Genomic DNA, 15,704 nt, shown 5'->3' with positions numbered 1-15,704 from the left:
CAGTCTCAGCTCAAATTCCTATCAGGTTGAGGTCAGGCTTCTGTGCAGGCCAGTCAAGTTCCTCAACTCCAAACTTGCTCATCCATGTTTTTAGGAATTGAGAAATTACATTCAAACTCATGTTATATAGGAGTCCGTACACACCTGCCATCATTTAAAGTGCCTCTGATTAACTCCAAATAAAGTTTAGCTGTTCTAGTAGGTCTTTCGTGACATTTTCTTAGTCACATCCTACAGCAAAAACCATGGTCCGCAGAGAGCTTCTGAAGCATTAAAGAGATTTCATTGTTAAAAGCTATCAGTCAGGAGAAGGGTACAAAAGAATTTCCAAGGCATTAGCTATACCATGAAACACAGTGAAGGCAGTCATCATCAAGTGAAAAAAATATGGCACAACAGTGACATTACCAAGAACTGGACGTCCCTCCAAAATTGATGAAAAGACGAGAAGAAAACTGGTCAGGGAGGCTGCGAAGAGGCCTACAGAAACATTAAAGGAGCTGCAGGAATATCTGGCAAGTACTGGCTATGTGGTACATGTGACAACAATCTCCCGTATTCTTCATATGTCAGGGCTATGAGGTAGAGTGGCAAGACGAAAGCCTTTTCTTATGAAGAAAAACATCCAAGCCCGGCTAAATTTTGCAAAAACACATCTGAAATCTCCCAAAAGCATGTGGGAAAAGTGTTATGGTCTGATGAAACCAAGGTTGAACTTTTTGGCCATAATTCCGAAAGATATGTTTGGCGCAAAAACAACACTGCACATCACCAAAAGAATACCATACCCAAAGTGAAGCATGGTGGCGGCAGCATCATACTTTGGGGCTGTTTTTCTTCAGCTGGAACAGGTGCCTTAGTCAAGGAAGAGGGAATTATGAACAGTTCCAAATACCAGTCAACATTGGCACAACACATTCATGCTTCTGCTAGAAAGCTGAAGATGAGGAGGAACTTCAACTTTCAGCACGACGATGACCCAAAGCATACCTCCAAATCAACAAAGGAATGGCTTCACCAGAAGATTAAAGTTTTGGAATGGCCCAGCCAGAGCACAGACGTGAATCCAATTGAAAATCTGTGGGGTGATCTGAATAGGGCTGTGCACAGAAGATGCCCTCGCTATCTGACAAATTTGGAGTGTTTTTTACAAAGAAGAGTGGGCAAATATTGCAGAGTCAACATGTGCCTGTAATGTTCCGGTACCTTTGGTACCCTAAATTACTCTTTTCACAAGTGTATGCGCCCCACCATTCTCTTTTGGAAAGGTGCGCATACACCTTTAAGACTGAAGCTGTCATCACTCAGCGCCGGACTAGATGGCTATTTAAATCGCTGGTTCTCACTCACATGTGTTCGTTCAAACACCCTTACCTGGATGCTAACTTGGCTTGAAGCTTTCGTGCTTGCAAGCATACCTCGCTGACGGAACCTCGCTGCGCTGATCCCTGCATCCCGCTTCCGGATCATCCGCTCCTCCTGAACCAACCTTCGGCTGTATTGCTATTAGTGCTAAGTACCCCGCAGGGGAACCCTCTATAAACTTATACTAAGCTTACACTATCTAGCTCTGCATAGTAAAGACTATTTATCACATCTGCATATCTAGATTGCTAGCTCTTAAGACTACTGCTACTTATTCCTGCACTGGGTTGATCTCTCTTGTATGTCCACCTGCTACTCTGTCATCTGCTACCATACATGATTGCTAAACCTACCTGCATCCATCTGCTACTGTCTTACCTTCAAGTGTCTGTCACCTACCACCTCCACTCAACCTGTCTCTTAAATCTTCATCACTGTGTTACTACATACATAAAGTCACTCTAGGAACCAGCTTGTTGAGTGTGTGTATTTACTAGCTGAATTAAGACCTTCCACACATGATGAGTCATTGAGGTTGGGAATGGTATCTCAGCATCTCTCTTACATGACTACTGAAGTGGAATATTTCTGCAGCTGAAAATCCACACCATACATGAAACGCAGGAGCGTTACAGATTGAACGAACCTACAAATGGATTCAGCAGAAATAACCACTCAGGTGACACAATTAAAACAGCAAGTAACTGCGTTAATACACGCACTTGCTGAATTAAAAGAAGACAATCAGGCTCTGTCGCAGCAGGTAATTAGACTGACACAACTTACCTCTGCTCAGTCCCCTGAACCCAAGATAAATCCCCCTTTGGTATTTACAGGCGATCGCAAAAAATTTCGCGAATTTAAAAACGCATGTGAGTTACTTTTTTTGCTAAAACCTCGTACCTACCTTACTGATCACATTAAGGTTTGTACTATTATTTCTTACCTAATAGGCGATCCTCGAGCCTGGGCAGACTCTCTTTTTGAGAAAAACGACCAGCTTCTCAACTCCTATGCCTTGTTCCTAGCAGAACTCACTAGCCTATATGATGACCCCAATAGGCAGAGTACTGCCGATCTTCAATTAAGAACCTTGAAACAAGGAAGGAGGCCTGTAGAAGACTTTGTCGCGGAATTCAAGAGATGGACCCTTGATTCAGAATGGAATGATGCATCTCTGAAAACCCAATTTAGGCTTGGCCTATCAGAAGCCGTTAAGGACGAGCTCGCCCGAGCGGATCTACCAAAAACCCTGGATGCATTAATACAACTCAGTATTACCATAGATAGAAGACTACGAGAAAGAAAGGCTGAGAAAATGGGAATGCCATTATCCGTTTCCTCTCGGATTCCGGCCGTTAACCCCGTTCCTATGGAGGTAGGAACCATACGCCCACCGCTATCAACTATGGAAAAAGCCAAAAGACGATATGAAAATCTCTGCTTGTACTGTGCATCCCCGGATCACAAGATAAATGTCTGTCCCCTAGTCAACAAAAAGAAGGGTGAGTGTTCACATGTCCTCCTAGGGGGATTGACAACTTCATTCACTAACCCTTACATTTTTGTTTGTTTGACATTACAGTGGGACCAGAACAGGATTACTACTAAGGCCATGATTGACACAGGATCTTGTGGAAATTATATTGATATATGTTTTGCTGCTTCAAATAAAATTCCTATTATTTCTAAACTTAAACCTGTCTCAGTAAGTCTTATTACCGGTGTTCCGTTATCCTCTGGTCCGATCACCGATCAGACACAAGCACTTCTAGTCACTATTAACGAGTCTCATAGGGAGACTACTACCTTCGATTTAATACCTTCACCCCACTTTCCCATTGTGTTGGGACTTCCCTGGTTACACACACACCAACCAACCATAGATTGGAAGGAACGGTCCTTGGCCTTCCTCTCTTGCTATTGCGAGGATACGTGTAACCTCCCGTCTTCCGGGAAGATTCTGTCTATGGTGACAGATGAGATTGCACCACTATGTTATCAGGATCTTTCTGAGGTTTTTCTTGAGAAAAATGCTCAAGCATTACCTCCTCATCGAGACTATGATTGTAGCATTGATCTACTCCCAAATAGCAAATTGCCGTTCGGTCATGTTTATCCTCTTTCACAGGATGAACTTTCCCATCTCAAAACCTATTTGGATGGGGCGTGTCCTGGACGTGAGACAGAGCGGACGCTTCCTCACTGAGCTCCGCTATCCACTCGACATCGGCACCGATATCCCAGCCATCCTGCTGCCTATCGCCACGGGACCACCCTAAACAGACTGCCCGCACTCCCACGAACAATTTGAGGCCACTCTTGCCGGGATCTCCGACTGTTAGCCGCACGTCCATTCGCGGCCTACCTCCCGGACCGAAGCCGCGGCCTCGATTTCCGCCCGACGGCCGTACCCGGAAGAAGAGTCGGGTGAGTCCACTACGGCCATAGGCCGCATGTAATCAACTATACCCACCAGAACCAGGGTTCCACAAATTCAGGGGGTCTTTGCAAGGCGCCACCACCCCGAAAATCTACTATGTCTCGCCCCCGCCGCCGCCGCGAGACCCCCCAACCCAGGAAGCTACAATTCTTCTTTCACTCAGCGAGGCTTCCAACACTGCTAAGGGCTCATCCTCCTCCTCCCTGCTACAACAGCACCTGGCCTCACATGATGGTCTCAATGCCCCTGCTGCAGACATGCCAGCTCCCGACCCTCTTACTCCTTTAAACAGCCCTGCTAAATCAAGGCCTAGGAAGGACAATGGTGAGGAAACCTCATATGCTTCAGGGTCAGGGGGGGATGCGGGGGACCCCTTTAACAACATGGACACAAGTGCCACGGACCCGATAGCTTCTTTCCCTACCACAGGGCAACCCATCTCGGATGTTACACTTAAAGAGATGCTCATGTCTCTGAAATCCTCATTACACGCAGACCTTTGGCAAGGTATTAAACACTGCAGGGCTGAAGTGCATGCTTTAAATAACAGGGTTTCACATGTGGAAGATCAACTCACAGCCTGTGCCCAATCATTCAACACTATGGTGGATGCTCATGCTGACCATGCTGACGAACTGCAATGGCTCAAATCGAAAATTGCTGACCTGGAAGACTGTTCCCGTCGCAATAATCTCAAAGTGCGGGGCATACCAGAGAGTGTAAGTCAAGCCCAATTACCCCACTTTGTTAAGGACATTTTCCTGGCAGCAGTTCCAAATTTTTCGCAGGCAGATTTGACCATCGACCGCATCCACCGTATCCCGAAACCTTCTCACATTCCCAAGGAGGCACCTAGAGATGTTCTATTAAGAATCCATTTCTTCCAAGTGAAGGAAAAAATTTTGGAAGTATTCAGAAAACCTGACTCCCTACCGGACAAGGCCAAAGGTGTCCAAATTTTCCCTGACTATTCTCAGCATACCATGCAACGTCGACAAAATTTGGCTACGGTGACTAAGGCCCTTCATAACCATAGCATTCCATACAAGTGGAAATATCCAGCTACTTTGATTGTTACCCGAGATGGGGTCAACTCCGTGATCCGTTCCGTGGACGAAGGTGTCTCCCTCCTTACTTCATGGAGCATTCTACCGGCATCTCACCCACCACCCGATCGTTTCCACCATGATCGATTTTCACCTCTGAGACCTGAAGAGCGCCCCAGATCTCAACCGACATCCTTTAACACCCCCTGAATGTTTACCGCAACACGGATTTTTTTTTTCTTTGCAATATTAACCCTGGTTCTTTGTTGCACTGTTTTCAACCTGCTTACTACCCCCACCCTTTTGAGCAAATTGCTCTATCACCCCCCAAACATGTCACAGCTCCGGCTGCTCGAAGCCCTTTTCCTTTGGGACCTTCTCCTTTTTATGACCCCTGTTGGATCCTGCCACCCTTCCCCCTCCCTGTTTGTTTTGGGTACTGCAACCATCCTAAACTCTACGCCATGGAACATACTGAAGTCCGCATCCAGTAGTTTTTTCTATCCAGGCCTCTTGGCAACGTCTCTTCACATGACCTTCCTTTTTCTCCAAGCAACTGCATTCACCATCCTGCCCGGTGCTATCAGCACCACTCTAGTTCTTTATAGGACACGTGAAACCTTTCTCATATCTTCCTATGCATGGTCCACTGATGGGACTTAAACTTCTATCCCTGAATGCCAACGGGCTTAACCACCCGGCGAAAAGGAGGACTATGTGGAAGGAAGCCATGAAACAACATGTTGACATTTTGACCATTCAGGAAACACACTTCAAGAAAGACGCTACGCCGTACTGTTGTCACCCGGCTTATCCTCATGTTTTTCTCTCCTCTGCTTCCGTTAAAAAACGGGGCATTCTTTTAGCGATTAGAGACTCCGTGGACTTTGAATTGCACGAATCACATATCGACAATGATGGTAGATATATCATTGTGATCTGCTCGATTGATAAAATGTTGATGACTGTAGTTTCCCTTTACGCTCCCACTGCTCGCCCGCTGAGATTTTTGCGATCTCTTTTCAAGAAGATTTCTAAGGTACGCAGGGGGAGCGTATTGCTGTGTGGGGACTTTAATGTTGTCCCTGACCCTGTCCTGGACTCATCCGCGGGGGGTAGGGGACACGCTCTTTCTTTGCGTGGTCTCCTGCACTCCTCGGATCTCTACGACAGTTGGCGATGTCTTCATGCTAATGAACGTGATTTCACCTTCTTCTCTCATAGACATAAAACGTATTCCAGAATCGACCTATTTGTATTAGACAGGTGGCTTCTCCAGAGGGTCACCTCTGTAGACATCCAGGATATAACCTGGTCGGACCACACCGCTGTGGTAACTGTTCTAGATCTTGGCCGCTCTATTCCTCTTACCCGCATCTGGAGGTGTAATAACAAATTGGTCCAAGATCCGGTGCTGTCCAAACAGGTACAAACTCACCTAGAGCGGTTCTTCTTGGAAAATGATACCCAGGATGTCTCGGATACAACCCTCTGGAGTACCCACAAAGCGTTTATGAGAGTTATCTTAATCCAACTAGGCGCCAGGGAAAAGAAGAAACATCACCAGGCTTTGTCCTCTCTCCTTTCTGAGATTCATACTCTAGAGACCCTAAACAAAACAAACACCACTGCTCACAGGACAGACCAACTAACGCGTTTGAGGGCGAACCTACGGTTGCTGCTCATTCGTGACCACGATAACATGATGCGCTCCCTTAAACTCAATCACTACCACCTACACAACAAGGCAGGCAAATTTTTAGCATCCAAGCTAAAGACCCGAACCTTGAAGGCTAAAATCCCATTTATTGTACACCCATTTTCCAAGACTAAATTGACCAACCCGCAAGATATAGCCAACGCATTTGCCGATTATTATAGTGCGCTTTATAACTTGAAAGATGATAGTACCACTTTCCAGCCCACAGAAGCAGACATTACTAACTTCCTAGCAACCATCCGCCTCCCCTCCCTCACAACTTCACAACTAGCCACTCTAAATACCCCATTCACAATCGAAGAAATCCACTCAACCATCAAATCCCTCCCAAGAGATAAAGCTCCCGGCCCTGACGGTTTTTCGAACGCTTATTACAAATCAATGGCCCCCGTCCTCTCTCCGTACCTTCTGAAACTTTTTCATGCTTTTGCGTCATCCTCTTCTCCTCCTAAGGAATTCCTATCAGCCCACATAGTTACTCTTCCCAAACCGGGAAAACCCCCGGACACCCCTGCAAACTTTCGCCCCATATCTTTATTAAACGTAGACGTTAAAATCTATGCAAAACTCCTAGCGAATAGAATGTCATCATTGATGCCATCCCTGGTCAAATCTGACCAGCTAGGCTTCATGAAAGGCCGGCAAGCCTCTGATGCCACCAGGAGGATATTGAACTTGATCCATCATGCTAATTCCTCGAAAACGCCTTCTCTGCTTCTCTCTATTGACGCAGAGAAGGCGTTTGATAGGGTCCACTGGTCCTACATGACTCTTGCGCTACGTAAATTTGGCTTCAGTGGCATGATCCTTAACGCAATCCTAGCTCTATACTCCACACCCTCAGCACAGGTTTACACCTCGGGGATGCTGTCCCGTCCTTTCTCCATCAGCAACGGGACTAGACAGGGGTGCCCGTTATCCCCCACAATATTCAACCTTATGATTGAACCCCTAGCAGAAGCTGTCCGCTCTAACCCACATATTGTGGGATTTAAGCTCCGTGGTTCCTCGCATGTCATTAGCCTATTCGCTGATGACGTCATCTTATCCCTCACCAACCCTATTGTTTCGCTCCCCTTCGCTCATAAAACATTGGAATCCTTTAGCAGAATTTCCTACTATAAGGTCAATTTCCACAAATCCCTCGTCCTAGACTTAGGCTCCCACATATCCACTAGATCACACTTAGAAAAAACTCTTCCTTATAGTTGGACCTCTACAGCCATCCCGTATTTAGGATTACGACTGACCCCATCCTTAAAAGATGTGGTCTCTGCAAATTTAAAACCTCTAACCCAAGAAGTAATGGGCATCCTTTCACAGAAATCATATAGAGAACTTTCTTGGGTGGGCAGAATAGCTGCTTTAAAGATGATGGTTCTTCCAAAAGTTTTGTATATTTTCAGGACGCTGTCACTCCCCATTGCCAAATCTTTTATCTCCTCGCTCCAATCTCTCTTTAATCGCTATGTGTGGCAAGACAAAAAACCTAGGTGCCCCTGGTCGCTAATAATCAAACACAAACGGGCGGGTGGACTAGGCATGGTAGACTTATATGACTACTGTGTGGCGACTCATATGACTCATGTTAATTGCTGGTTCGCTCCACATACCGACGTGCAATGGGTACTGGCTGAAACAGCCATGGCCAATGTCCCTTCCCTACCCCTACTGCTAACGGCGGACTGCTGGAAACCTCTCCCGCTAAATCAATTGCCATTAACCACACAAGCATCCCTTCTGGCTTGGAGACACACTCTGCAACATACAGATTCCCACACTGCACTCTCTACGATACGCATTCCGTTGGAAACACTAACTGTCCTCATCCCGTACCTGTCTCTTCACAAATGGTTGGGTAATGGCCTAATGTGGCTAGATGAAATATTGGAAAGCACATCCCTGAAACCCCTCACTACCTTAAACCTTCCCTCCTCTGAAGCCTACACGTACATGCGCATTGCAAACTTCATCAAAAGACATCCTGTGCCAATTATCCGTATCAAATCCGACCTATTGCAACATCTCATGAAAGGGCCTCTAGCTTCTAAAGGTACATCACTTTTCTACCAATCAATCCAGCATAAACAGACATTCTCGAAATCTTCCTCCATTTTAAAATGGGAATCGGAGCTCCACAAAACCTATGACACACCCCAATGGCAACAAGCAATCCTTTACTCACATTCACTATCTCACTGTGCTAATCACTGGGAACTCTCCTATAAGGTTATATCTCGGTGGTACTTAACCCCCTACAAACTTAATTCTTTTTACCCAACACATTCTCAGCTATGCTGGAGAGATTGTGGTCAGGTGGGCAATCTTATCCACGTACTGTGGGCCTGTAAGAGTCTTACTAGTTTTTGGCGCCAAGTGTTTAGCCTAGTTTCCTCCACGACAGGCATCCTCACCCCACCGGACCCAGCTCTAGCGCTCCTTAATCTTACCATAGACAAATTCCCACCACAGTACAGGACCGTTGTGGCCCATGTTTTCTTGGCCGCAAGGGTCCTCATAACCAGGAGATGGAAAACGTCAGACGTACCGTCTCTCTCAGAAGTAGTACATTATGTTGACTCCACATATGAACACGAACGCCTTATAGCCTTAAGGGCAGGCAAGTTAGCTTTCAGTATTCTTGGAAGTCATGGTCTCATAGGAATAGTCACTGATTTTTATGCCATCACTGTTTTTCTCTTTTTCTTTTTTTTTGCACTTGTATATTACTGAATGTGCACATGTGCTCATGTTGCGTACCCACCCCCCTTCCCCCCCCCTTCTTTTCCTCTTGTTCCCTGATGTTGAATTGTTGTTTTTCTATGCAAAACTCAATAAAAATTTATTGAAAAAAAAAAAAAAAACCTATTTGGATGAGAATTTGGAAAAAGGTTTTATTAGACCTTCCACTTCTTCCACAGCGCAGGACTCTTTTTTGTTCGCAATAAGGACTCAAGTCTCAGACCTATCATCGACTACAGGAAATTGAATGCTATCACAATAAAAGATCGCTATCCTCTACCGCTTATCCCTGAGCTCATTGAGCAGGTGCGTGGAGCTACCTATTTTTCAAAATTGGACCTGAAAGGAGCATACAATCTCATTCGAATCCGTGATGGACACGAGTGGAAGACTGCATTCAGAACCAGATACGGATTGTTCGAGTATCTTGTGATGCCATTCGGGCTATGCAACGCCCCTGCCGTTTTCCAACGATTTATAAACGATATTTTTAAAGACTTACTAGATGTCTGTGTTGTGGTATATCTGGACGATATACTTATATATTCACGATCCCTGTCTGAACACATAAGACATGTAAGACTTGTACTATCGAGATTGCTTGCACATAACCTTTATGTGAAACTGAAGAAATGCTTGTTTCATAAAGACGAGGTACTCTTTCTAGGCTACATCATATCCAAAACAGGAATCGAGATGGACATGAGTAAAATATCCTGCATTCAGGATTGGCCTACACCAACCACACGCAAGGCGCTACAGTGATTCCTGGGATTTTCAAATTTCTACAGGAAGTTCATTAAAAACTTTTCTGCTATTGTGAGACCCCTCACACAGCTCACTAGCATAAAAAAAAACATTCAAATGGTCAGAAGAAGCAAATAAAGCTTTTCACTTGTTAAAGACAAGGTTTACTTCCGCTCCCATATTACGCCATCCAGACCCATCCCTCCAATACATTCTGGAGGTAGATGCGTCAAACATGGCAGTAGGAGCAATACTCTCCCAACGACCAACCCACACTTCACCACTTCATCCAGTCGCCTTTTTTTCTAAATCCCTAAGCAGTCCCGAGATAAATTACCCCGTGGGTGAAAAGGAACTGCTTGCTATAAAATTGGCTCTGGAGAATTGGCGACATTTACTCGAAGGCACCCAATTACCAATAATTATATACACGGACCATAAAAACCTCCAATATCTTCAGACTAGCAAAACTCTCTCGCACCGACAGGTACGATGGTCACTATTCTTTCTAAGGTTTAACTTCCTAGTGACTTACACACCTGCAGATAAGAACAAAAAGGCGGATGCACTATCACGACTAACTGAAGAAAACTACTTTGAAATCCCTTCCGTTCCTATAATACCTCACAAACGCATTATTGGAGTTGTCCGTTCCTTGAAGGAAGAGGTTTTGCATGATATAAGTTTGGATTCACCCCCACCACAACTAAATACTGATGCAGAAGGCTTCCTCTACTACAACGACAAACTTTACATACCACCTACCCTACGCACCAAGATCTTGGAATTATCTCATGATGTGCCTATGGCAGGACATATGGGTATGACAAAGACTCTTAATCTGATTACCAGGCAATTCTGGTGGCCTGACATGAAAACATCTATACAAAAATTCGTCTCTTCATGCAATGTCTGTGCCAGGTCCAAAATTGACACTACGAGACCATCCGGTCTACTATGCAGTCTACCAATACCCCAAACTCCATGGGAAGTTTTGTCCTTGGACTTCATCGTAGAATTGCCTCTTTCCAAAGGATTTAATACCATCTTGGTGTCAGTGGACCATCTGACAAAGATGGCACATTTCATTGCTATTCGCAGACTACCTTCGTCCAAACAAACGGCAGAACTCCTGATGAAACATGTCTTTAAGTTACATGGTATCCCAAAAACTCTTCTGTCTGACCGTGGATCCCAATTTATTTCTAAGTTCTGGCAAGAACTATGTCACATACTACGGATCGAGCGGAAGCTCACTTCTCCTTACCATCCGCAGACCAACGGACAGACTGAAAGAGTCAACCAATGCATCGAGCAGTATTTACGTTGTTACACTTCTTACCAACAGGATGATTGGGTGGATCTTCTCCCTCTGGCAGAATTTGCCTACAACAACGCAACCCACAGTACAACCAAGCAGAGTCCGTTCTACTTGAACTATGGGTTTCATCCCTCTATTCTTCCACCACGCATCCTTCCTTCAAACAACCCAGTAGCCTCAGACTATCTTACCCAAATAAAGGATTCTCTGGGTTTATTAAATACTACCATTGCACACGCTCACAGTCAACAAAAGAAGTACTATGATCTTCGCAGAAGACCTTCTCCACAGTACACTATCGGGGACCTCGTTTGGCTCTCAACAAAAAATTTAAGACTGAAGATCCCTAGCAAAAAGCTTGGACCTCTGTTCTTGGGACCTTTCCCAATCAAAAAACTTATTGGAAAAGCTGCAGTACAGCTTACATTGCCAATAGACCTAAAAATCCATCCCATTTTCCATGTGTCGCTACTGAAGCCCCATGTTCCGGACCAAGGAATAAGGCCTAATATTCCACCTCCGCCTCCTGTACAAGTTGAAGGTGGAGAAGAATACGAGATAAAAGAGATTCTGGATTCTCGTATCTACAGAAGAAGACTTCAGTACTTGGTTAGATGGAAGAACTATGGGCCCCAAGACGACACCTGGCTAAACACCTCTGAAATACATGCCCCTAGATTAATCCGCAATTTTCATGCGAGATACCCAGACAAACCAGCTCCAGAGGCCTTCAGGAGCCGGCCTTAAGGGGGGGGGTATTGTAATGTTCCGGTACCTTTGGTACCCTAAATTACTCTTTTCACAAGTGTATGCGCCCCACCATTCTCTTTTGGAAAGGTGCGCATACACCTTTAAGACTGAAGCTGTCATCACTCAGCGCCGGACTAGATGGCTATTTAAATCGCCGGTTCTCACTCACATGTGTTCGTTCAAACACCCTTACCTGGATGCTGATAGACTCATACCCAAAAAAACTGAGTACTGTAATAAAATCAAAAGGGGCTTCAATAAAATATTAGTGTAAGGGTGTGCACACTTATGCAACCACATTATTTTAGTTTTTTCATTTTACTTCCCTCCACCTAAAATATTTACTTTGCTGTTCAGCTGAGTTGTACAGTTTATAGGTCACATTAAGGTGGAAAAAATTCTGAAATTATTGATCTTTCTCATTTTTTTACATCACAGAAACCTGACATTTTAACAGGGTTGTGTAAACTTTTTATATCCACTGTATATCCTAAAGTAGAATATGGATATGTATGTGGGACAAAGTTTCTCCTAGTGAGAGGCAAAGTAATCAAGGGCTACAGTGAATCCACTGAGTCTGAGGAAAGAAAGAGGCGTAGGGGGGGGGGGGGAATGAACCACATACAAATACATATGATATTTGGGATGTAGGTACCTTTTTATGACGTTTACCTTAACACAATCAAGTTTTCCCCTTTTTCTAAAGTAGAATGATGTAGACTTCTAGTTGTGATCTAACATGTAAGAGAACTTTTGTAATTTGCCACGATTATGATCTTTTATGGGGGAAGGCAAAAAAGAGTGGCACAAACAAAGGATGGCCATTTCAAAGTCTTGACCTGAATCCCACTGAAATGCTGTGGTGTGAACTGAAGCAACTCAAGCAAATATACATGAACCAAAACAATACTGTATAGTACAATAAAGGTTAAAAATACCTCCTGCTGTAATAGCTACATAAAACCCTGGTTGATAGGTCAATAAAGGAAGTTAGTAACTTAATAAAAAAAACTTCAACTTCTTTTTCATCAATTACTTTGATTACTTAATCTACAAATTAGTAATTAAATCAAGATCAGACAGCTGTCACGTAGGCAGAGAGCCATAGCAATACAAAGGTTTCACAAACTTCTTGCATAGTATATGGGAATATAAACAAACAATCGTTCTTATATATTATATGGGCCTATGTAAAATAAATATGATTTAGAACTAGAGTTATTCACAGGTAAAATGTGCAAGATCAGCACATACAAACACTACGAAGAGGAGTATATAGTATCTGGCCTATTTTAGCCACTAATGGCTTTAATTTGTTAAAAAAAAAATGACATACCAGTTCTAGCTGTCTTTTCTGTAGCTTTCCTGTTAAAAGTGAGGAATATTTAGCGGCTTTATTGGCGGTCAATTTTTCTTGCAACGTTTCCATTATTTGGTTTTCCAAGGTTCCTTTTATTTGAGATTCTTTTTCAATTTGTTTCCGCAGAGTAGACAGCTCAGTCAAGCGAACAGCTCGATCCTTAAAAATAAACAAATCAAAAAATAAAATGTAAAACTTAGTTGTAAGAAATCATTCTCCCCTAAAACGGTTTATAACACAACTCTAAGCAAATTAATAATAAAGGTTTCTATAATGAAAGTCCTTAAATGCTGCAGAATACTCCCATGCATTGGAGTTGATTTAATAAAAGTGTGGAGCATGTTCACTTTGCAAAATTAGGTTTCACTTTACTAAAGACTTTTAGCTTAAATATGGCAAAAATGTGCTTTGTAAAGAATTCCCAATCACATGCAAAAAAAAACAACAACAGGTGTTTGCTTGCACATGAATGGAGGACAAAAGACCACACAGTTTTACCTTCAGTTTGGTAAACTAGGTGAAAAATTCACTTTGCAAAGGGAAATGTTTTTAGGCTATTAATAAATCATCTCGATTTTGTTTCCTAACCCCTTGTTCCTTGGTATATTCCAAGCCAGATAAATTGGGGTATAAGGAAAAGAGCTGAACAAGAGAAAAATGGCTTTATGAATTAGGCACATTCTGTTTTAACTCATTAAACACTTTTCATAAAACATTCACCCTACGTAATTAGCTGTTTTTTTTTTCTAAAATGTCTTGTTATGGAGTCACAGGAAGTAAGGGCAAGTTTCTCCAATGGGGGTCACAGAAATGAAGATCTGATTTTTAACTCTTCCTCATTTTTTACAAAACTACCATAATATGGCTAAGTTACATACGTACCTATGGAATTTTTTTTTTATTTTTTATTAGTTTTCAATTTTATGTTTACAAAAAAATATAATTTTTTTTTCATATACTTCAAAAGCAACCTAATTCCCCTTTATCCCTTTACCCATGTGCCCACCTTCCCCTTTTCTTTTTACCATTCTATTCCTATGTTGCGCTCCTCCTACATCTCTATCTACTTTTAACCAGACCCAACAATCCCCAATCTCCTGTCTTTAGTTATCCCCCTAATCCATCCGTATTTCTATGTAGTTGTTAGTAGTGTTGAGCGAACACGGACTGTATTATTCGTGTTCGTACCGAATAATTGGATTTTTTGTACCCGAACACGGACACGGACACTTTACTGTATGTTCGGGTAAAAATCCGTGTTCGGTCGTTTTATTTCCGGGTTTTGCATGCTTTGGCGCTCTTTTCATGGCGGGCTTTCAACAGCCAATCAACAATCGTTTAACTGGTGTGCCTTAAGCCATCCCAGCCATGCCTGCAAATGTCTCAGTAGCTGTGATTGGCCGTCTGAAGCATGTGACCAAGTCTTTATAAGTTCGAGGCAGCCGCAGCGGCGTCATTATGCTGCTTAGATTCAGGGACAGAGCACACATCAACGTGCTGGCTGCTGATTAGGGAAAGATAGGCAGGAAAAAAACATTTGTGTCCGGATAGAATTGAGGGACAGGTCGGAGTGTTTAGGCAGGGCGAGTTGTAGGCATTTTAGGGATAGAGTCTGCTGAATTATAGGGTCAGTGTCTTCTACAAACTACAATCGATATTGCTGTGTGGGGGGTGGGGTCTGCACTCAATCCTGATCTACGATCTCTTCTCAATCCTGTTAGGGACAGAGTCTGCTGAATTTTAGGGAAACTGTGTTCTACAAACTACAATCGATATTGCTGTGTGGTGTGGGATTGGAGATAGGCAGGTGTCAGTGATCCACATCCATTTTTCTGTGTGTGAGCTGCAGTGAACACAATCTTTTTGGGCTGCAGTGAACACAATCTTTTTGGGCTGCAGTGAACACAATCTTTTTGGGCTGCAGTGAACACAATCTTTTTGGGCTGCAGTGAACACAATCTTTTTGGGGTGCAGTGAACAAAATCTTTTTGGGGTGCAGTGAACACAATCCTTTTTGGTGTGCAGTGAACACAATCTTTGTGGGGTGCAGTGAACAAAATCCTTTGTGGGGTGCAGTGAACACAATCTTTTTGGGGTGCAGTGAACAAAATCCTTTTTGGGGTGCAGTGAACAACATCCTTTTTGGGGTGCAGTGAACACAATCTTTTTGGGGTGCAGTGAACAAAATCCTTTGTGGGGTGCAGTGAACA

General features: G+C 43.5%; 1 protein-coding gene across 1 annotated transcript in view; it reads right to left on the bottom strand.

The window, feature by feature from the left end:
- CCDC40 (coiled-coil domain 40 molecular ruler complex subunit) overlaps positions 1 to 15,704 on the bottom strand; it is a 141,164-nt gene that overhangs the window by 33,089 nt on the left and 92,371 nt on the right. Inside the window, exon 11 of the mRNA XM_082272557.1 lies at positions 13,471 to 13,653. Within this exon, the coding sequence (XP_082128683.1) occupies positions 13,471 to 13,653 (183 nt within the window). The remainder of the gene's footprint in view (positions 1 to 13,470; positions 13,654 to 15,704) is intronic.

Source organism: Pelophylax lessonae, assembly GCF_965119305.1.
Source record: "Pelophylax lessonae genome assembly, chromosome: 11".
NCBI classification, from domain to species: domain Eukaryota; kingdom Metazoa; phylum Chordata; class Amphibia; order Anura; family Ranidae; genus Pelophylax; species Pelophylax lessonae.
Note: the sequence above shows the minus strand (reverse complement) of the source record. Positions and strands in the feature narration are given on the sequence as shown.